The sequence below is a fragment of the Nilaparvata lugens genome, chromosome 1 (assembly GCF_014356525.2).
Source record: "Nilaparvata lugens isolate BPH chromosome 1, ASM1435652v1, whole genome shotgun sequence".
Lineage (NCBI taxonomy): Eukaryota > Metazoa > Arthropoda > Insecta > Hemiptera > Delphacidae > Nilaparvata > Nilaparvata lugens.
Genome location: NC_052504.1, coordinates 4,529,481 through 4,553,263, shown reverse-complemented (window position 1 = coordinate 4,553,263; position 23,783 = coordinate 4,529,481). Strand labels below are relative to the sequence as shown.

The 23,783-nt window shown below is 36.5% G+C and overlaps 1 protein-coding gene across 1 annotated transcript in view; it reads left to right on the top strand.

The window, feature by feature from the left end:
• The window catches only part of LOC111050257 (phosphatidylinositide phosphatase SAC2), a gene marked incomplete at its 5' end in the record, with an annotated part of 54,679 nt that overhangs the window by 27,632 nt on the left and 3,264 nt on the right, over positions 1–23,783 (top strand). The window contains 11 exon segments of the mRNA XM_039432986.1: positions 371–554; positions 1,632–1,703; positions 4,279–4,405; positions 6,354–6,370; positions 6,372–6,502; positions 10,254–10,442; positions 12,334–12,446; positions 15,989–16,225; positions 19,216–19,461; positions 21,363–21,519; positions 23,417–23,717. Coding sequence (XP_039288920.1) covers positions 371–554; positions 1,632–1,703; positions 4,279–4,405; positions 6,354–6,370; positions 6,372–6,502; positions 10,254–10,442; positions 12,334–12,446; positions 15,989–16,225; positions 19,216–19,461; positions 21,363–21,519; positions 23,417–23,655 — 1,712 coding nt within the window.

The following is a 23,783-nucleotide window of genomic DNA, read 5'->3' as shown; positions in this document are numbered from 1 at the left end:
ACAAGATAACAGCTAAAAATAAATTTGAAAATTGGTGAACTAGAACCCCACAGAATGGCGATTTTGCAATGCATCACGGGATTGTGTAATGACCTGTATTTACAGACCATGACCATCTCTACTCACTGGTGTTCCAGCCTGGTGACGTCATAACTGAATAAACAAACTTATTAATTTATTATAACAGTATTAAAACTTGTGGTTTTTAGATGAGTATACACCATTTTTGACGTCATGACTGAAATGTCGTCATGACGTCAACTGATTAAACTGAATGAACAAACTTATTAATTTATTATAACAGTGTTAAACCTTGTTGTTTTTAGATGAGTGTACAGAATTTTTGGTTTTAACGTTGGAACTCTGTTAGGTGGAGGTGTGAGCGAAGAGTTGGCATCACTGTCTCTGGATGACAGACAGAGACAGGAACAGGAGGAAGACAGTGTGGCCACAGCCGAGCATGTCAAGCTGCTAATTGAAGACTGCAAGCGCATGCTAATCAGCGATTCTGCCATGGTGCTGGGGGCCTGGGGCCTCATTGATGCTGATCCACAGTAAGTGTTATCATTGAGAAAAGGACATTCGTTTGTCTCTGGTATTATCATAGAGAATATATAGCCCATGATTTGTAGAATACATTCAAAGTTTGGAAGTTTTGTATCAAATTATTGTGTTGTGTATAAAGTTGAGATGATACTGTATCATAAGATACTGATGATACTGACAATACATAAGAGATTGTCAAAGTCATTAAACATTTTTGAGATTGTTGGTCAAAAAATGTTTATTAAGTTACCAACAGAACTCCGAACTGCGCCTCTCTATATATTCAAGGCTAATATATATATGATTGGCTGGTAAATATATATATATGATATATTATATGGTAAGCTGGACGAATTCTTTGAGAGAAAAATGAGTGTTTCTTGATTCATCTTCTTGTCGGAGATTGAAGTGTTATGAATATTATAGTATTACGTAACAGTCTGGTCCTGTTTATTTATTTTAATGTACATTCTTTGACGTTGTCTCTTGCCTTCGTGGCCTACTGACAAGAAAATATTAGTATTATCGTTTGTGTCGATACTGTATCATGCGTGGTGATTCTGTATCGTTTTGTGCTGATACTGTATATCATGTGTGGCGATACTGTGTCATTTTACTGTGATAGTGTATCATTTATACTGATAACATGAAGAAAAGATAGTATTGTGTATCATTTATGCTGATAACATGAAGAAAAGATAGTATTCAAGAAGAAATCCCATGGATAGGTTGTTTGTGTTTCAAATTTCAGATATTTGTTATCTCAAGTCTATTACTGTCGAAGATATGATTCATGCTTGTATTATGAATGAATGAAAATGATTACTGTTTTGGACGGGTGAGAGTGTTTTTGCTGAGGGTGATGCCCACATGAGTCTTAGGCTTGTGGGTGGGTAATGAGGCGGATGATGAGAGATGATACAGTTTTAGGTAGGTCCCGTCTTTACTTTTATTCTACTAATAGAAGAGAACTGTGAAAAATTGTACTTTAACTTCCTTTTTGACATTACTCTCTTTTTTCGATTGAAAGATTTGTTCAATTTTCGTTATAAATTGTGTTTGATGAAATGAAACATTGCTTTCAGAACTGGAGATCCATCAGAAACGGACATGGATACCATACTCATTCTGACCCGAGACTCCTACTATGTAGCTGAGTAAGTTCATATTTTCTGGATAATTTGAATAATTTACATCATTAATATCGGGGACCGAGCTTCGCTCTGTAGTACCAAAGCACAAAAAAATTATTACGAATAAGAAATTATTAAAAATTCATAGTTCATACAGAAATGTTCTATCTAATCACAGTAAATTGAGATTAATTCACAGAGGAATTACAAAATTCCCTCACAAAGGCCCGGTTGCACAAAAGCCGGTTAAATTTCAATCCTGATTAATTTCACGTGAACCAAATCAGAGAAGACCATTTCAAAAAGATGGATCTACTGGAATTAATCAGGATTGAAAATAATCCGGCTATTTTGCAACCGACACTAAGTACCTGATTGAATGATTACAAAAGTTCAACAGCCGAGTCATAATTTTGACACAGTCCCACACACATAAACTCGCTCACTCACTTCCATCATCAACAGACGACGAAATAATTATCATCAGCTGTTTTTCCAAGGATGAATAATAATTATCATCCTTTTAATGTCCTTCAGCGAGTTTTCCCAGGGATGAGACCTAGTGCAATCGAATTTTTATATTATAAACCTGCTACTATGTTCTGAATTTCGTGAGAATCGTAAGAGCCGTTTTCGAGATCCGGTGAAATACAAAAATATAAACATCTGAACATATAAACAGAAATTGATCGTTTAATAGTATAGGATTTAACTCAACTGAATCAGATTTACTTTTCAGTAATTAGTACAGTTTATGCACTTTAGCCATTGCCTGAATAAATAATTGTCTATTATTGGTTTGTGTTGATGTAGATAACCTCCAATCTTAATTATATTGAAAGTGCCGTTTGCACAAAAGCCGGTTAAATTGTTATCGTGATTAATTCCATGAGAACCAATCAGAGAAACCAACTTATCAAAAAGGCCTTCTCTGATTGGTTCTCATGGAATTAATCACGGATAAAATTCAACCGGCTTTTGTGCAACCGGGCCGAAGTGTTCATACTTGTTTGGAATTATCAATTTCATCTTTACGTCAATAAGAAATATTTTCCTGTGATTAAATAATAAATTCTCATGATTGATATAAAAGAGTCTATTTGATAAGCCGTCTTATCAAAAAGGCCTTCCTTCCGATTGAATCGTGAAATTAATCATGGTTAAAATTTAACCGGCTTTGTGCAACCGGGCCGAAGTCTACATTCTGGTTTGGAAGTATGAATTTTATTTTATTCATCAAGAAGAAATATTTATCAGTGATTGAATAATAAAGTTTCATTATTGATATTAAATAGTTTATTTAATCATATTTTATACATTGTAAAAACCGATCAGGAAACGTTGCGGAGCTAGAGGAGGATTGTGCAATCTGCTTTGTCGAATGATAGACTAGGATAGCATCACCATTACTAATCAAATACAGCCATTGTAACATAGATCTCACTATAGACTGGTTTTTCTCCAGTAGATTAAGTGGTCGAGTAATTGACATACTAACTCTACCGAGCTAACTCTACTCTAATTACTTGGTCCGAGTAACTGTTTCCACTAAAATTGATAATAGTAGGTAAAATGTGTTGTCTAGTAAACAGAACTAACCTTAAAATGTCAATACTTTTTTAATATATTAACACTTGAACACTTATTAACACTTTTTAATAAAATTTCGATAAATTAATACTTCTCAATAAATACCAATATTACTTAAACTTGATAGCACATGGCACGACTCTACTCTACTAGCTCGAGACTGTTTTTAATAGCATAGTAGTGGTAGAGTAGAGTGAGAAGCGGTGGTGGGGGAAGGCAATTGGTAGAGTACTAACACACGGTGCTATACCACTCTATTCTACCTATAACTAGTACTCTACCATGACTGTACTCTACCATGTAGTTCAATAATTATTTTCTTAGTCTATATTATGTTAATTCATTTATAATTGACCAAGCGAAGTGAGGTCTAAGATTCAAGTCGACGGTTTGGCATTTCTCTTAATGTTTAAAATAATGTTTATATCCCTTTTTTAATTGCGCGTCGACGTATATACAAGGTTTTTGGAATTTTTGCATTCCAAGGATAATATAAAAGGAAAAAGGAGCCTCCTCCATATGCCAATATTAGAGTAAAAATCAGACTATAGAATTATTCATCATAAATCAGCTGACAAGTGATTACACACATGTGTGGAGAAGCTAGTCTATTGCTGTTTTTCCATAAGGTCTACAGTTTCAATCAGGTACTTGTGGATGAGAATATTGCGTGAGGTCTACTGTTCATAGAACTACTAGTTTAGCTGTAATGTAAGCTATTGTATATAAGTGTAAAAGCCAATATATATTGTAATCTACATAAATAAAGTACTCAATCAATCAATCAATGAACGTTTTCATTGGGAGAGTTCACAAGATAGTTAGTACTTTCCCAGGTAACTCTACCACTAACTCTACTAATGAAAACCGGGCTTATATAGGAAGATGATACGAAGATGATACAAGGATGATAGACAAGGATAGCAACACAAATGTTAATCAGATACGTTCATTATAACGTGGACCTCATTATAGTCCTTTTTATTGAGAATGTTTGATGTGTTTGCAGTTACGATGAGGACATAGACCAGATCACCAAATACTACAAGGTGATGCTGACTGATGTGGAGTCCGTGGAGCTGGGACCCATGCACATAGCAACCTCTCAGTCTCTCTCTATCAGCATTTTTAATAAGGTACTCTCTCTCTCTCTCATTCACTCATTTTAATATTATATTCATAAAATACTAGCTGGCAGGCTCGCTTCGCTTGCCTTATCCGTCTAGCTATGGGGCTCCGCCCCCTGGACCCCCCCCCCGGATGGGTCATCCAAAAGTAGGATAACTCGCTTCGCTCGCCTGCATTTTTCATTTGAGCTTTTTTCCTCCCATTAAAAAGTAAAAAAAGACTTTCAGGCTCGAATAATCACCTGTTCTCTTTGAATTATATAGCGCAGGGTTGCAAAAAATCAGAGTTAATGAATATTCAGTTATTTCTCTATTAGATACTTTGTTTGGATATAATGAGAATTATTGTATTTCAGTCTAATAGTTCTTTGAAATTTGAAACTGGAATGATATGGAGAACTTTACAAACATCCACATCTAACCCTATCAAGTATGAATTTGCTTTAGAAATTTAGAAAAATGCATTGAAAAAATAAACCCTCTAAAAACGCTAGGAAACGCAAGGAAAACGCAGTAGAACCACCCATTTTGGGCGTATCTTTAGCGTAATTCTAAAGTCCTCTCAAGACAAATTTAGACCCTTGCTGAACTTTTGTACAAAATTTGAACATGATCTGTCAATTAGTTCTTGAGGAGGTATAGAAAGCGCAGGAAAACGCTCATAAATCGCGGAACTTGAGTGTTATTCCAAGACCCTCCCAATACAACATTTTATACGTCAGCTAAGGCTGTGTACCAAATTTGAACATTTTCTCTCAGTTAGTTCTTGCAAAATGTGTGAAAACGCAGAGAAAACGCTAGAGAACGCAAGGAAAACGCAGTGAAACCGCCGATTTTGGGCGGATCTTAGGCGTCTCAACTTTAGGTAGTACTCAACTTCCAATACATTTTTATACCTCAGCTGAGACTGTATGCCAAGTTTAATAGTTATTTGTATATCTAGAGTGAAAAGTACGACTTTTTCTCCCTGTGGGAAAAAGTTTGAAACCCGAGGCGAAGCCGAGGGCAGCAATTTTCCTGAGGGAGAAAAAGTATTTCGCTCGTGATGTACACAACATTTTTGCTCCATCTAAATTTTTTTATAGAAACTGCAAATAAAATCATTCTAATAACTTACGTATTGGTGACAATGATTCCTAACAACATAACCTAAATCTAAAACCTAAAAACTGGTCGTCTGATTGGCACTGCCGATTGCGCTATCTATCGGCAAAAGTTGTAACAATTATATCAGCTGAGCAGCTACCAAAAATGGCTGACTCCAGATCACGCGGTTCAGATTTGAATTGCAGATCAAAAATATTGTTGGCTGGTATTTTGAATAGAATAAAATATTTGAAAATTGTATAAATTTTTATTGTCTACTAATATTAAGAATATAATAATTATCATACAAACATATATTCATGAGTTAATCAAATTTCTGGTTGTGGTATTGAATTCAGTTGACTCAATGACAGACACCTCTATTATGCTTTCTCATCTGAGCTTAGACCTTCTAACCTATTACAATGTAAGTTTCAAAATAGAGATGCTCCCCATGTTATTTAAATGGAGTCACTTTTACTCCTTAGGGAGTTTTTCTGTTTTTTACTACCGAGAGCGAAAAAGTGACACTTTAGTATTAGGTTTCAGGGAGTAAAGTAAGTACTTTAGACAAGTAGGTGGAGGTGGAGGAAAACATCTTTTGCCAATTAGTTATTGAATAAATGCAGAAAAACGCTGGAAAACGCAGATTTTGGGCGTATCAATAGATTTTTTCAAATCCGTTCTTAGTGCGCCTCTAGATATCCAACTGAAAGTACTTGCCAAATTTGAACGTATTTGGTGTCCGGTAGATTTTTAGCTCTGTTGATTATGAATGAATGAGTATAGACGAGGATAGCAAAACCAATCCCTTACCAAAAACTACCATTACAACGTTGACCTCACTATAGTAAAGTTTGTTTTGTTTTAGGCCAGAGGGGAAGAGCAGCGATGTTCACTGTTTGCGGATAAACTACACGGTGGATGGCGACTCGGGCTATTGCCACACCTTCCGATCCACCAACCTCAGGTTCTTCAACAACGTGGCCGTAGTCATTCACAACGACGACGAGATGATTGGTCAGTTACATTCATTCATTATTAGTTCATTCATTAGTAGTTCAAGGTTGTAGATTTTCAAATCACAAGGACGACTAGATGATTGGTCATTTACATTCATTCATTACCTGAGAGTTGTAGTGGGAACGCGCCAACTAGGCTCTCCGTCAGTAGAGCTCCTTTTACATAACAATACAATACAAATGAATTTTATTTCCATTAATATACAAATAAACAATCAATAAAATGTACATAATATTCAAAAATACAATATATGAAATTTACTACAAATATAAATAAATTGCATTTTTCGGAAATTAACCTACTCAACTATGGGAAACCCATGTTCTAGAGCAGGTGTAGTAGTAATACAATCAAATTTAGAGTGGGGGTGCAAATACATTGGGTAAGTGAGCTCACATATTGTTCGAAATTATGTTTTCTATATTATGTCTTCCAGTTGTGATCCAGTTTTTAACGACGCATTTAAATTTTCTTGAGTTTTCTATTATCTTGATGTGTACAGGAAGTAAATTGTGGACTTTTGGTGCTAGGTGGTTGAAGTGTCGTTGATATATTGCCTTCCTAGCCACGTTCGTAATAAGAAGGTTTCTGTTTCTTGTGTTATGACTGTGGTTCCTATGTTAAAAGCTTTCAGGGTTTTTGTGTAGTCAAATTATTTCCAAGGAGTCTTATGTCCATCACACCAAACTCATTGTAGAGCTGGTCTGACGGATTACGGAGTGGCCTGTGCTTGATGATATTCATTATTAGTTTTTGCACTTTTAAGAGGGGGTCAAGGTTTACGTAGTTTGTTCCCCCCATCCTACAATCCCATAGGTAAGCAGAGACTGAACTAAGGAATAGTAGACCATCTTCATGCACTTCTCATCAATCAATGTTCTTAGCATTTAAAACTTGTAAATGGTCTTTCTCAGCTTCTTGCAGAGGTTATCTATATGATGATCCCACCGTAGAAAAGAATCCAGTATAATTCCAAGATATTAAATTGCCGGTTTTCTGTGGATAGTGAATGCAGTACTGTTGGAAAGGTTGTCTCTTGAGAGGTTTTCTGTGGGCTGTTCATGCTGTGTTGCTGAGAAAGTTAGAAAGTTGGTTTTGTTATAGTTTAGGGTGAGCAGATTATGATTGAGCCAATGTGAGATTTTCTCTAGTCCCATTTCAGCCTTATTCCATGTTATTGTCAACTTTTAAAACCACAGTCGAGGGGATTGGTTGACGGCGTCAACTGAGCTCCTGAGAGAGGAGCTTAGCTGACGGGGAGCTTGATTGTTGTGGGCGTTCGAGGAGCTTGGTTCTCGTCTACGGTCCCGACAACTAGTCCCCTCTGAACCCGTAGGGTATTGGCTGTCGGGGAGACTAGTTTGACGCCAGCGTGCAAGGAGCTTGGTTGTCATCACCGAACCCGGAATTTTCACGAGTAAACTGAAATATATATTTCATGAACTTACTCTATGGATTCCTCAAATCTCGCCTGGTTTTCCCAGTTATTCATTCATTGCTTTTGGATGAGTTATTTCACATTTGTTAAGAACCAATAGTTCAAACTTTATAATGAGGTTTCAGTTCATATTTTGATGTTCTTATCCAAGAGCTATATTTCAAAACAACAAGCGAGTGAAGCAAGCTCAAAATACCCTTTTGATATGATGTACTAGAGAGATTCGTTTTGATGGGATTTGCAGACGAAGCGAGCCTGTTCGTCTCATTGACACTGCCGGGGTTCAGGGGTCTTGGAATTACAGGCAGTGGCGGATCAGGGAAGATGCAGCAGCAAAAATAATATAAAAAATTTCAATTTCAAGTCCAGAGCGCATGGCCCTTAGGCCGCTCATGTACGTATTTACATATTATATACATACATACATACAGGAATCACTTGCGAGACGTACAAACGCTCATTATGATAATGTTTATTAGTTTATTCCATTTTATCTTTGCAGTGATAGAAGTGACAACATCAACAAGATTTTCCTCTAATAATCGAATTCATAAAATGTGTGAAAGAGTGCCTGTGATTGTACTACTTCCCCGCCCGCTTCAAGCTGGTTTCAATGTTCAATAGGGGATCAGCTGTCGAGGAGCTTGGTTGTCATTAGCGTATGAGGAGCTTGGTTGTCGGGTACGATCACGACAACCAGACCTCTCATATCCAGCAAGGGATCAGCTGTCTGGGAGCTTGGTTGTCGTGAGCGTATGAGGAGCTTGGTTGTCGGGTATGATCACGACAACCAGACAACTCATATCCAGCAGGGGATCAGCTGTCTGGGAGCTTGGTTGTCGTGAGCGTATGAGGAGCTTGGTTGTCGGGTACGATCACGACAACCAGACAACTCATATCCAGCAGGGGATCAGCTGTCTGGGAGCTTGGTTGTCGTGAGCGTATGAGGAGCTTGGTTGTCTGGTACGATCACGACAACCAGACAACTCATATCCAGCAGGGGATCAGCTGTCGGGCAGTTTTCGTCGACAACTAAGCTCCTTCGTTCTAGCAGGGGATTAGATGTCGAGCAGACTATTTGACGACAATTGTATATTTTGACAGGGGATTTACTGACGCCTGTGATCAAATTTGCGAGGAGCTTAGTTGTCGGAGAGACAGGTTGGCGGCGACCCGTTGTAGTCAGTTCCATTCATTCATTCATTGTTTAGATTAGCTGAGAGTTTTAGACAGTTCGATTCACAATTACGAGATGATTGGTCAGTTCCATTTATCCATTAATTTAGGCCTATCCATTTCTTCATTGGTTATCTTGGGACAAAAAATCAGGACTACTTCTCATTCTCTCATTCTCGTATAAACTTTTTTGTGGTTCTCTCATTCTCATAAAACTCAATCAACGTTTTTGTGGTTCTCTAACATTTTGATGTATTGATATACCAGATGTGGAAGCTGATTGACTTCTCAGAAACCATAAAAAACTTTTTAACTGTAATGAATATGTACTGTGATTGCTACGGCAAATTAATAATTTGGAAAATAGATAGTGTCCCTATTAGAGTTAACAAGTCATAGAAACCCACTAATTCGACGTCATACTATAACTTCTATCATAATTATTATCAATCATATGATGAACTTTATTATAATGATGTTAAATTAGTGTTTATATTATCATAAATATCGGCGCACCGAGCTTCGCTCGTTATTTCTATTTATTGATAAACAGAACACAATTCTTTAAAATGATCGTGTTTATATTTTACAGCTGGCTATACGCCAGCTTATGAATTTCGGGGATGAGACATTTTGATTTTCTACAGACCGAGTGCGTCTCACTCAATGTTTTACTATCCACAGACGACGAAAGTCTCAGTTGTTTTTCCAAGGTTGAATTATCCTTTTAATGTCGTTCAGCAAGTTTTCCCAGGGATGAGACCTAGTGCAATCGAATTTTTATATAGTAAACCTACTATGTTCCAAATTATGTGAAAATCGTTAGAGCCATTTTCGAGATCCGTTGGACATAAATAACCATGAATAAATATAAATAACTAAATACAAAAAATAAATATAAATAACGAAATTTAAAAATATATACAGAAATCGCTCGTTTAATATAATAGGATGTACTATTATGACATAAAGTTAGTGGGTGTCTAAGACATGTTTTTCTATAGTTGTGGGCTTGATGTTCTAAGCAGGTAGCCTACTTTCAGAGTCGTCACTTTTTGAACATGAATTTTATTCATTTGACAATGTAACAATATGTAGAATGTGATGTATTATTTGAATGTGTGTACTGTGTAGAGTCACTGCGCGCCATCTGCGAAACGCTGGAAGTGGGACTGCAAATAGCGGGCATGGGCGATGTAGTTCCGGTGGCAGCCTCCAGAGAGCGCCTCGAGCGCCGAGTGTCAAAGCAACGCTGTGACGTCACCAACGCCGCCATCACACGCAATGTGTCCGAAACTCAGCTACACTCGCTCAAAAATGTCGGTCAGTGAATTAATTGATAAACTATGGTCCATACAAAACAATTTCCGACCAGGAGGGATATACGGAGCAGAGAGATGGATAGATAGGCTGCCTTTATTTCAACCTGGAGGGCGAAGTTAGGGCGCAGCCGGCCCTCGCTCCCACTTAACCCTCCTATACAATTCTAATGCAACTAGGGATACAGCGGCGGCGATGTTGCCGTGCTAACGCAGCCAGCGTTCTTTAATCTTTAGTGAGTGTTCAACCACTCATGATACGCATACATAGTTTTCTCTCTGAAAGCACTGAGCCGACTGAGTCTAATTGACAAATTGGCAACTGCGCTTTTTTCTATTACTCTATTCATCACTGTAATTGGCTGATCTCCCTCCATTTCTCTGCTCCGCATATTCCTCCAAGTCGGAAGTTGTTTTGTATGGACTATATGTCATAAACTATACTGAAGCAGCAAAATACAAACTATTGTGACATAGATGTCATCAAAGTGAAGTTTAGCCACACAGAAGTAAAACTCTCAATCCAACCAATGTAGTTCACTTGTTCCCAAAATACAGTAAAATTGTATTGGGTAATTTTGATATTAAATCAAACTAGCCTGCCACATCACATTTGTGATGTCTTCAAAAAATCCAAGCTCGTCACCAAAATCCAGTAAAACTGTATTGGGTAATTTTGATATTAAATCAAACTAGCCTGCCACATCACATTTGTGATGTCTTCACAGTAAAGTTTTACCGTTTAATACACTAAAGAGAAAATCTTAATCCAACCAATATAATCCACTTGTCCCAAAATTCCAGTAGACCTTTTTGAAAGATGTTGAATCAACTAGGTTGCCACATCACATTTGTGATAAATTTCATCACCGTAAAGTTTGACCGTTTAATACACAGAAGAGAAACTCACAATCTAACCAATGTAATTCAGCTGTCCTCAAAATCCAGTAGAAATATTACGAGTATTTTCAATCCTTCTAGATAGTTGATGGTATTTTGGATAATAGTTGGATTAGACTTGGCGCTGTTTTCAAATCACAATCAAGCCTATATTTGCAGGAGAAATGGTAACTTTTTTGTGAAATTCCAATAAAGCTGGATTTTTACATATCTGTATCATTGAAAGTGTCCAGTACAGTTGAAATATGATTTGTATGTTCTCTAATGGCACTATTTTCACTCAGCCCGGCCAAGCGGATATGAATATTCCCATTACAACTCATGAAAATAATATTATTTTCACAGTACTAATATGTAGGAGTTCAGCTTGAATATGTGGAAGCAATAATAAAATAGCAGCCAATCTTTGGTTGTCATAATTATTGATAATGAAATGAAGATTAACGCTTTCAAGTTGATGGAAGATTTTGCGAAGTTTCAAACATCTTTCAAATTACTGTAAAGCATATTTTTCATGTGCAATTCAGAAGAAATGATTATTTATTGACTTATAATATTAAAAATTTATTATAAAAATATAAAAACCTGTTACAATGGTTCTCAAGAAAAATTAACAGTTTTTGTGTAGTTGATAAGTTGATATTGTGGTAATTATTCATATTGAATGAAAAAGACTAAGAAATTGTCAAAAAACCACTGATTTATTGATAATTAGAAAGACCGGTTTAATCAGTTAAACTATCAGTTTATCAGAGATTGACAATGGTGTAATAACCGAAACCGGTATTTCTAATTATCAATAAATCAGTGGTTTTTTGACAATTTCTTAGTCTTTTTTTATTCAAAAAATTAACAGCTTTTCATCGTTAGGGACGATGGACTCATTTATTTATATCTGTAAACATTTTAATTCTGTAGAGAAGTTTCTGTCTCCATTTTATATAATAAATTATATATAAATATTCAACTAATATAATAAATGGCCCTCTTTTCAGGCTCAAAGGCATTATCAAATGTAACGCAGCAGTTCAATAAGCTGAATAAACTGGGTCACAGCTTCAACACACGGAGGAGACACTCGAAAACGTCGGTTGAAACGTCGCTCAAAGTAAGTTCCAGTTAATAAAATTTGTTGAATATGTATAGATGTTGTAGATAGTCTCCATAATTGGGATCATACTGCTCTATTCAGTACAGTTGAAGATGAGTTTGGTATTCACACAAAATCGCAGTTCTGTACTTAAATTAATAAGAGTGTAGTTGACAAATGAAACAGTGTGTTATCAATTAAGTTCGAGTTGATTAAAACGAGTGTTTTATTAGGGACGCAACTCAAAGTTAAATGACAGAATTTGTTCTTTTTTGCACTGCATATACATGGAATTTTATGACAGAAGTGGTTGATGACACCTTAGCTTGAGTTGATAGCCTTCTCTTCTATAGTGAGGTCCACGTTATAATGGCAGTGTGTGATTTGCAATGGTGTTGCTATCTTTGTCTATCATTTAACAAATCAGATGGCGCCATCTCTTTGACGCATTGTGATGTTGCCACATCGTTTATCAACAATGTAGAAATTCAACTAATTGACAAAATATTTAATCTCAATCATGAAAATTTATTATCACATCTTTAAAAAATATATTTTCTTTACAAATAAAATATGATCAACTATTTTCAACAATAATGAACAGTTAAATTCATCAGATATACCAGCTGTTTGGGTGGCAAGGCTGAGATATGGCAACCCTTTTCTCCTATCTTCCTACACTGCCATTATAACGTGAACCTCACTATAGTCTTTGTAGGTGACTGCATCAAATGATTGTTTAATATTTCCGCGGTTAACTTTGTTGGTAGGTGAGTTAGGTTCTTTCCATCTGGAACACTGCGGTACCAGTTTTATTGATCAACCGCAATATTGACGACATATTAAGAACTGCAATATGAAGAAACTCTATTCATAACTTATTATACCCAGATTTTAAAGATTTTCAAACTAAAGTATTTAAAATAAACACGCGTTCATCCTTGGCAAAACCATTTTTGACACAAGTTTCACACATGTTTTAAGTGGATCTCATTATAGACGATTTTTGTAGTTGCAGTTTTTGTTTGAGTACACTGACATTAGTTGCGTCCACTGGCTTCCATGGGAAAGCGGAATTAGAAATGTCATTAAATTTAGGTTTCGGACATTTCCAATTCCGCGTTCCCTTAGTAGCTAGCTAGTGGATGCCACTTTCTCCCAGTGTACAGAGTGCTTTAGGTTTAGATTAGATTTAGCCTTCCTAAAATTTCTGGAATTGGAAATGTCATTAAATTTAGGTTTCGGACATTTCCAGTTCCGCGTTCCCTTAGTAGCTAGCTAGTGGATGCTACTTTGTCCCAGTTGACAGCGTGCTTTAGGTTTAGATTAGGTTTAGATATTTGGCTTTCCTACACCATATAAGCTTCACAGACTATGTGTAACTGTTGATAGGCCTGTGCTGATGAATATCTATTACGGACACATTAAGAGTCTCCTATCATATGGAATTATGCTTTGGGCTAATAGTGTTAAAGCCAATTTAATCTTTGTCCTTCAGAAGAAGGCTATTAGAATCATATGTAATTTGCCTTTCAATGCTCATTGCAGACCACATTTAATAGAACTTGGATTGCTGACATTGCCATCACTGTATGTTTTTAATATTTTGTGTTATGTACAAAATTTTGGATAAATATAATACAAATCATCACCATAACTTGAATACACGATATAGACATAGACTTAAAATTCCACAATATAGCCATTCCAAATCTCAGAGAAACTGGCACTCCATGTCAATAAAATTATATAACTCCACACCAGACAAATTAAAGTTATGCATTTTCAAAATTAAGTTAGCATTCACTCAATTTAAAAATAAAATAAAATATGTATTAGATCTGATTATGAATGTTTGTACACAGTAAATGATTTCTTTTCTATAAACTGGGTACCATTTCTCTTATGATATGAGTAACTTGTGATCTATGTTTTACATGACTTGTTAATTTTATTTTTGTATTTTTAAGACTGACTAATGAATAATAGCATAGCCACCTCTATTACAAGGCCCCGGCCTACGATATTGCAACGTCGCAGTGTAAGCCTAGAATCTAATACATGATTGGTGAAAAAGATCAGGTGGTATTTTTAAAATCTTCTTCACCAATCATGACGTATTAGATTCTAGGCCTACACTGCGACGTTGCAATATCGTAGGCCGGGGCCTTGTATTAGAGTTGGCTATGATAATAGTGATTTAAAAAGGATGTATTTTGACGAAGTCGATGTATTTTTTGTAAATATTGAATGACTAATAAAATTACAGTCGAACCTCTGTATAACGAAGTCAATTATCCCGAGAAAAAATTCGCTGCTGAAAGGTATTCGTTATTGAGAGGTTGTTCTGTCAAGAAAACTGCCACGATCTTATGGATCTTGTAATATGGTATCACGGCGGTAAATAAATGAATATGGTACATAAAACATGTCATCGCGAACGTAGGTAGGGTACCTATTAGGCCAATATTAATATGGAAATTTGAAAATTCATGCTGTTTAAAATAAAAAAACGGTGTTTTTTGAATATTTATAGAATGTAATAGGTAAGTAAACCCACCAATTTATTTCTAGAAAGCTTGATTTGTACTATTAGTAGAGTTTAATCAAAGTACATACTCAGTAACAATATTTTTCAACTTCCTTCACCAAAGATTTTTTTACTGTATTAGATTGAACGCAAAATACGGTAATTTTGTCAATAACTTCACTATAAATACTATAATAATTCAACCCTATTTTTTAATGTTTTATTTGAAAAAGCGAGTGATTTTCGTTTGAATTTTGCATTTGAATAAAACATTATGTTCAACAAACGACTCACATCTATTCAAACAGTCGAACATAAAAAGGCTGGTACACTATTTTTCAGATTTAATCCTTGCCTGATAATTTTGAAAGCTTCTAGAACTTCTTGATCTGACGGATTCTTCTCCTCAAGCTCGTCACAACCATCATCATCTCACACAGTTCAAAGAATTGAAATGTGTGACAAAAGCAAGATTTAGAAAGTCCAGTCGTTCACCTGCCTGGTCTACAGATGACAAGCTCTTGAAATCCAATTTAGAGTAACTTGCATTCAATTTCCGACATGTCTTTCAACCCTCTATTGACTGTCCACAACCCATCTTCTTCCTACCTGAATTGCGTTATTTTTAGTCTATTGACCTTTCTGCTGAAACTAAACAATTCCTTGAAAATGATCGTCTGCTTCCTATACACACTACAGTTTGTATGTTGAAGTCAAGAGAAAACTTTGTTGTTGAGAGGTCCGAAATTCGTTGAATAAAGGTAAATAAGCAGCCAAAACTCCAAAATGTCATGGGACCAGGAAAAACTTCGTCAGTAGAGGATTTCGTCAAGTGGAGGTTCGTTATAGAGAGGTTCGACTGTATATTCTATTCTATTCTATAAAATATGTGAATGGATAGTGGCAATAAACGTAACGTTAAGTTTGATATATGTTGTTAATCGAACAAATTTATCGCTTTTTATTGTTGCATTCTTTGACAAATAACCTGAATCTGAATTTTTATGTTTGTGTGTAATTTCGGCTACAGCCAAGCGGTGGAGTCGATATTCAGCAACAACAGCAGCTGCCAATAGAAACGGCGATGATAGCCAGCGAGTGGCAGGAACACGAGCAGGATGGCCTCGTTCTGGGAGAGGCAGCAGGTTCGGGCACCGGTGCAGTGCACCGCAAGTCCACCGAGTACTTTACGCCGGGCGCCGGCATCATTATGAGTTCCACCGATATTGGCCAGTCGCTGCCTGCTCAGAACCACCTTATAAGACAGGTTAGCAACTAAATAATTACAGGATTAATACTCTTGGCCCGGTATCGTGTACGTCTATTACAATGTTTAATCATGATTACTATATTGGTATGAAACATTTCAATATTTTATAGACTATTATTTCAAAGTCGTTTGAAATCTTAGACCAGTTATAGAATAGACACGCTGGGAAGTCTAGCCTCTGAAGTCAACATCTACTGCCATATCGCCCCATCGTGACGTCACATCGGATAGAAAACTTTCAGATTGTGTCTATTTGAGATGGGAGTAAATTATTATTTATGAAAATAGTAAACTCCCGCTACGCTTCCGCTGAAATAGACACAATTTGCTATGGGAAACTACATAAACAAACTCTACAGAAATATTTTCTATACGATGCTGACGTCACGATGGGGCTATATGGCAATAGATGTTGGCTTCATCAACTTTCAGTATGAATATACAATGGGGCGTGTCTATTCTATAACTGGTCTAAGTTTGAAATAATGCATGACAATAAGGGTATGATCACATTGGATGTGCAACTGCACGTCAGGTCATGCATGCACTAAAAAAACAAAAGCTGGACAGATCCATTGAAACACGTTGTGTCCTGTCTGCAGCTGCTCACACTGAACGCAGCCAGCAAGTGCACGCGTTCCTATTGCTCTTTCCAGATTCCACAAATACGTAATCAAGCTTGGTTCCCACACATCAGTGACAATGAAAGGGACCGGGAAAGTCCGGTCCATACCCTTTTAAAGTAAAAATATCATTTTCATGAGTTCGGATTAGAACTATTCCCACCCAGCACGGTCTATTAAATATGAATGAACCCATTTCAACTGCTTATCTTATGGCAATAAAGTTCTCACTGTACCAAACACAATCATTGATACTGATACGAATCTATATTTTTCTTTCTATATCTTCACCCCATTTCCTAAGCTGTTCCATCTACCTCCAGATAAGTTCAAACTTGTTTTGATAGTTTCTTAGTAATGTTTCAATCCAATCAAGTGCTTTCAGTAAACGTTTCACGCTTGATAATAGTGAAATATACATTGAAGTAGCGTTGGTGTCCTGTTTTGACTTGCCATGAAAAATGGTTACCAATAAACTATCATTGTCAAAATCAGTGATAAAATCAAAACAGGTCACCCACGCAAATAAATAGATTATTCGACCATATTATACAACAAATCCCTTCCAACTCAACAGAAACTGCAGAAGAATACTTTTATTCCATTAAAGCAATAACAATGCAATAGGAAACGACAATAAAAATATAACAAGTTGATAAACGTCATTAATACTATTACAATAGAACAAAATAAATATTACTTGTTGGCACGCCGGCAAGGAAAACCTGAGCGCCTGCTGCGAGTTCAAAAGCTGAAAATTAACTATTACATTAGTGGAGACAAATAAAGAATAAAAATATAATAAGAATTTCGGTTTAAGACAGAGTGAAATTGATGAATACTCTGTGATTTTACATAATTGTGGTTGTTATACATATATATTTGGTTATTAGAATTTATACTTTAGGTAATGAGAAGTAAATGTGCTGTTTAGTCCAGGGATTTATTTCGTTTAAAAGAGTTTTTGTGATTTTATTACTGATGAATTTGAAAGGAATTTTATTAGAAAATAGATTATAGTAGTATGTGAACTGGTGTCAACATACAGATAGTTTTATTAGATTGGCATTAAATGCATTTGTAGTTGCTGGACGGGTAAGGTAAGGCGTTCTTCTGGACTCAAGATGTTGAAAATTTTTATTAAGGTACAAGATAGTTCTAACAACATACGTTTGTCTAAGTGTCGGTACATCAAGGTCAACAAATAATTGTCTAATAATACTCTATTACATTTAAACTTAACACTTGAATAAAAGAAGTAAGAGTATTTTCATTTTGAGAGCGTTGAGAGAATTAGTGAGCTTGGAGGTTTTACTCATACATATACATTTATCATATGGGACTTTGATTTGGGACTCTCAGAGCTATGCAATCGAATTATTTAGGTTGCAAAAGAAAGCTGTGCGATTGATTTGTTGCCTTCCTTACAGGGGTCGTTGTAAGGAGAGATTCGGATCAATACGTACCACAGCTCTAGCCTTAATTTATGTATATCAGTGTTCATCTATTCAATCATATACAAATACAATCCAGGTAAAAACAACAGGCATTCGCCCAAAACTGCTTCAAACCTTAATTTGGAATACACAGTCTAGAGGTTATGTAAAAATGATAACTTAATTCACACACTGTTTGGCATATGTCAGGGAAAATTATAATAGGTACAGTATAAATCAAGGTTTCAGAGGGGAAAATGATCTTGTGGTAATGTTCTTCAACTTTGCAAATTCACAAAAAGCGTCATACTATACCTCTTATTCAATGTTGTACCTGATAATATTAGACATTTTCCACTACATTCATTTCCAAAATCAATTGAAAACTTGTTGTTGTTGAATCCTTATTACGAAGTAAAAGAATCTTATGAAAATGTTAATTCTAATACAATTTATCCTAGTCCATTTCCACTCAATCTAGTCCATTTCGACTGTCTGTGATTTTGTAACTATTAAGTTTTGTAACTAATAGTGTATAACTTTACACTATTTTCTCTTTATTTTATTTTGTGATCAATTTTCTAGTTTTTCGAAATTTAATTCAAATGTGACTATGACAATGACTGCGACAACGCCTCGTTCTGGAAAACCATTTTTCTGACTCCAGCTGTTTAAAGTCTAGGACTTAGCTAAATCCCGAGCTCGGAAACCGGCCCTAAATGTGTTTGAATTATGTTTAATTTTGACTTTTGACGATCTCATGAGCCTTCTACAATAAAATGATTAGATTTCCTCATTAGTAAATTGCAATATATGCTAGCTTTTTCACAAATTCACAATAAAGCTTCTTGATTCCCACCCATCAGTCTTCAATATTATGATTTTAATAGCTTTCAAGTTGATAATATTCACAAAATTTACGTTTCAGTTGCAGGATAATATTACCCACGAATCGCTGGAACGGGTGATCGACGCTGGCAGTCGCAAATATCCACTACTGCACGCCAACACAGAGGCGAACATCGACGTCAGCAAACTGCCAGCTGTGACGTCATCCGGCGGACATCCCCCGCCACCCACCACGCCCGAGATTGTCATCACCCGTCAGCAGAGTGCGTCGCAGCACAGTCAGCAGTTTGGTCGCACAAGACAGTTTTCGCACTCGTCTGGCGAGGTTCGCAATAATAATAATAATATTGTGTAGCCTGACTGGCTCAGGTCTGGTGTCAGGGTTTTCAGGACGCTTCTGATCAATTTCAGCGCCTCTGATTTGACCTTACGACTGTCTTTAGGCAGCCGGAACCGAGGTTTGCAATATCATTAATGGATTGATTCATTTCGGATTTTATTCATTCCAATTCACAATATTTACAATCACAAGCAATACTCTAACAAAAATACATAGCTCTGCGAGATGAAAATAATAAAATAAAACATGAAGTAAGTAATAATTATGCAATGGACAATATCAATTGAATACCGGTATGTTTTGTCAATACAAGAGAATTTGTGAATTAGGAAAAAACATTGCCTGTTGACTATGAATCTCATGTGAATCGAAAGGGGGCGCGACAGTCGAGACCGACGACATTCGAGGCCTACGACCTCGTATTTGTGTCGGGAGTGTACGAAAATTAGAGTGGCCTCAAATGTCGCCTGCGTTAGGCGTCCTCTCCCGTCGTAGGTCTCGACTGTCGGGGCTGTACAAAAATTAGAGTGGCCTCAACTGTCGCCTAACGCAGGCGACATTTGAGGCCTCTTTTTCAGGAGTCCTCTACCGTCGCTGGCCTCGAATGTCGCTGGTCTCGACTGTCGGGCCTGTACAAAAATTAGAGACTCGCTTGCAGCAGGCGACAGTTGAGGACACATCCTACTGCGATTCCAGACAAAATACATTTTATAATGATTATAACTTATACATATGTTGTTATCATCATATGAAAGTAATCATGTGATTAATTCCATAAGCAACATCGTTAATGAAATAAATTAACAATTTAGTTTTTATGGGAAAAGCTCAATGTCTATTGAACATAGATCAAGAAAATGTAAAATGTGAATGTGTGAAATTGATAAAAGTTATTGATTTTAACAGGATATTGATTAGTAGAATAATATCCTACATCTATCATGAACTGAGAATTTGACATCAAAGTATCAAAAAGGTATTTACGAGTTAGAAAATTTCGTTTTTTATGATGAAGCAACTAAGGTTTATTTACAGTTGTAAAGTTGCAATACTTATTCATAATATAGAAGGAATAATGGGATATTATTCAATTGCTGGTAAATCCATACAAAATAAATGATAATATTCTTTTGGTGCTGTCTACCATTCTGGAGAGCCTAGCGCAGGCGACAGTTGGGGCCTCTTTTTCAGGAGTCCTCTACGGTCGCAGGTCTCAACTGTCGGGAGTGTACAGAAATTAGAGAGGCCTCAATTGTCGCCTAACGCAGGCGACATTTGAGGCCACTTTTTCAGGAGTCCTCTCCCGTCGTAGGTCTCGACTGTCGGGGCTGTACAAAAATTAGAGTGGCCTCAACTGTCGCCTAACGCAGGCGACATTTGAGGCCACTTTTTCAGGAGTCCTCTACCGTCGCTGGCCTCGAATGTCGCCGGTGTCTACCGTCGCTGGTCTCGACTGTCGCTGGTCTCTTCTGTCGTTTGCCTCGTTTGACATCGACCCGAATCGAAAGCATGCTCCAGCCAGTGAATGAATATTTTATATGTTTCACAATCAATAAAGTCTACAAGTCGCCATTTTAGTGTCAAAACGTGGAAAAGCATAATTCTCTATTGTCATCAAGCATTCAGACATATGCCTGGTTTCTATAGCGAGACTTTTTTTATGAAGTCAGTACCGAGGGTTAAGTGGGAGAGAGGGCCGGCTGCGCCCTAACTTCGCCCTCCAGGTTAAAATAAAGGCAGCCTATCTATCTATCTATCTATCTATCTACCTGATTTACATCGATTTGCTATCCTTGTCTGTCATTAAGCAAAGCAGATAGCGTGAATGTCATTAGAGTAGTTATACATAATTACTCAGTCATGATTCGTCTGATTTGACGTTGCAGGTTGACGACGAGACTAAACAAAGTACAGGTGCACATCACAAGGATGGCGGGGCGGGCAGTGGTCTGGCTAAACATAGTACATCGGAGAAGGACCTGGTGCTAGCCATTAGCACGTCGCAGAGTGAGACTGCCATCAAGTCTATGATGCGCTCATCAGGTGAGGAAACACAGCTTGTTTGGGAGGCTCTCAGCATAGAGAAAAGATAGCTTAAGAAGATATCTCGTCGTAAAGGTCGTTTATGTTCCAAATTCCAAGCTGATTTTTTGTTAACTCAAGCTGATTACTGTCGAATACTATCTATTATTACTGTTTTGGCTGGGTAAGAGTGTGAGAACGGCTCAGTAGGGAAGGCTACCAGCTTCACATAGCTGCACAAAAAAGAACTACAAGGACTATCGACTTGAGTCAAATCGGTAAAAGACAAACACAAAACTTAAAGAAGGATTTACATTGGTAAAGTGGATAAAAGTTTCTGTTCTTGTAAACTTGACTTAGAGTTTGAAAATACATTCATTTTATACAAAACTTGAATTCAAGTTGACTGAGCGCAGGAAATTGATGTATATTATGTACAATAGTTCCATTTTTTTATGAATATAAAAAATGGAACTATTATTCCATTAAATGATATTATTAATGGAATATCACTATTATTCAGTTTAATTGTAATATAAATATGATAACTAAATCATAAGCCTGAGCGCAGGTAATTGTTGAATATTAAGTACAATACTTTTGTAATAGTGTGAAATTGAGTGGGTATTATTGTAGTTGTTTTGTGTATCTTATATTATTTTTCAGGTTTTTGAACTGGAATGAACTTTGATTCGTACTTTGAGTTTTTGTGTGAGAATAATTGACCATGTTTTTATTGAATTTGCAAACTTGTTGCTTAGTTGTCGAAATTAAAGCAATTTTCGTGCATTTTTCAAATGCAGTTTCAATTTCATGTCGAAAAAGCTACTGCATTTGGGAATTGTACGACCATTGACCTTTTAGCAGCTTTGGCTTTTCCACTGGAAGTTATGCTCAACGCTCATGGAGGGGGAATAATTTTCAGTGAAAAGGCGACAGTCGAATTCTCAATTCCGGGAAAACATGTAACGGTGTGCGAGCCTCGGTCCTCTGAATGGGCCCATTTCCCATTCAGACGGACAAATTGTTGAGTTTTCAGTTATCAGTAATTTTTATTTAGTTGAATAGGAAACCAAATTTTATAGAGTTAATAGGAGTAGAATAAGAAAATTATTTGTGCGTGTGAGTTCAAGTATAGTATTTTATTAAATCGTATGTGAGCGTTTCTGAAGAATCCAAGTTTGAATATTGTTTCAATGGTGAGTGCCGAACTTTTGTTGTTTTTCTTATTAAGCTCAAAATTTAGTTTCATAGAATGACCGAGGCCCATATTTAAATGCAGCAAGTTAGCAGGTTCCCCTAAATGTATAGATTGAAATTGAATATACCTTTTTTTCTGAATAAATAAAATAAATATAATAAATAATTTATTTTTGTCAAAGAACAATTACAAAATTGCATTAGACAATGTCAGAGAATTGAAAAGAAACATTACATTAATAATTTGGGTGAAGACCCACTCAATACAAATTTATACCATCTAGGTAACTCATAAATAACAAATATAATCTTATACACATACTAGTATAATATACAGTATTTTATAAGACAAACATTAATTGAAGGAGTTTTCATAAAATTCCTGAGTCAATTACTGAGTAACTTTTTTTGAAAATTTGACATGTGGCATGATTTCTATTGATTCGTCTTTTTATTCAATAAACCTGAGGTTAAATTTTAAAAGTATTTTTCATTGAAGTTTCTGGCTCGTAGTTGCTAGCTGCTAAAATAGGTGACAATTAAATAATGATGATAATCTGTGCATTTGAATTAACGAATCCACTATAAGCTCCCAACCATTCAAGGATTCAAACATAAGTTTAGTAGAATAATTTCAGCAAATATTATAGAAGAGTAGAAACACCCCCTCAGTTTACACTTTACTTTCAGATAATTAAATTTTTCAATTTGATTGCAGTGCTATCCAGTCCGTCAGCCGTTCTGTCGTCGCCGTTCTCAAAGATTGCGCGCGGCGTTCAGACGCTGGGCGCCAACCTGGACCCGCGCAAGCTGAAAGGAGGGGGAGGAGGTGGTGGGGGTAGCAGTAGTGGAGGGGGAACAGCTGTGACGTCATCGGATGCGCGCGCTGCCGAAGTGGAGCGGTTACAACAGATGTGGAAGAACGCCAAGTGTAAGACACGGCTGATTGCCGTCTAGTAGGGCCCTAGCACATTAGGAGATTTAGTTGCTGCAAACTAAGACATAGCTGATTGCCGTCTATCGTGAGGTCCACGTTATAATGACAGTATTTGATCAACTTTGGTTTTGATATCCTTGTCTATCAT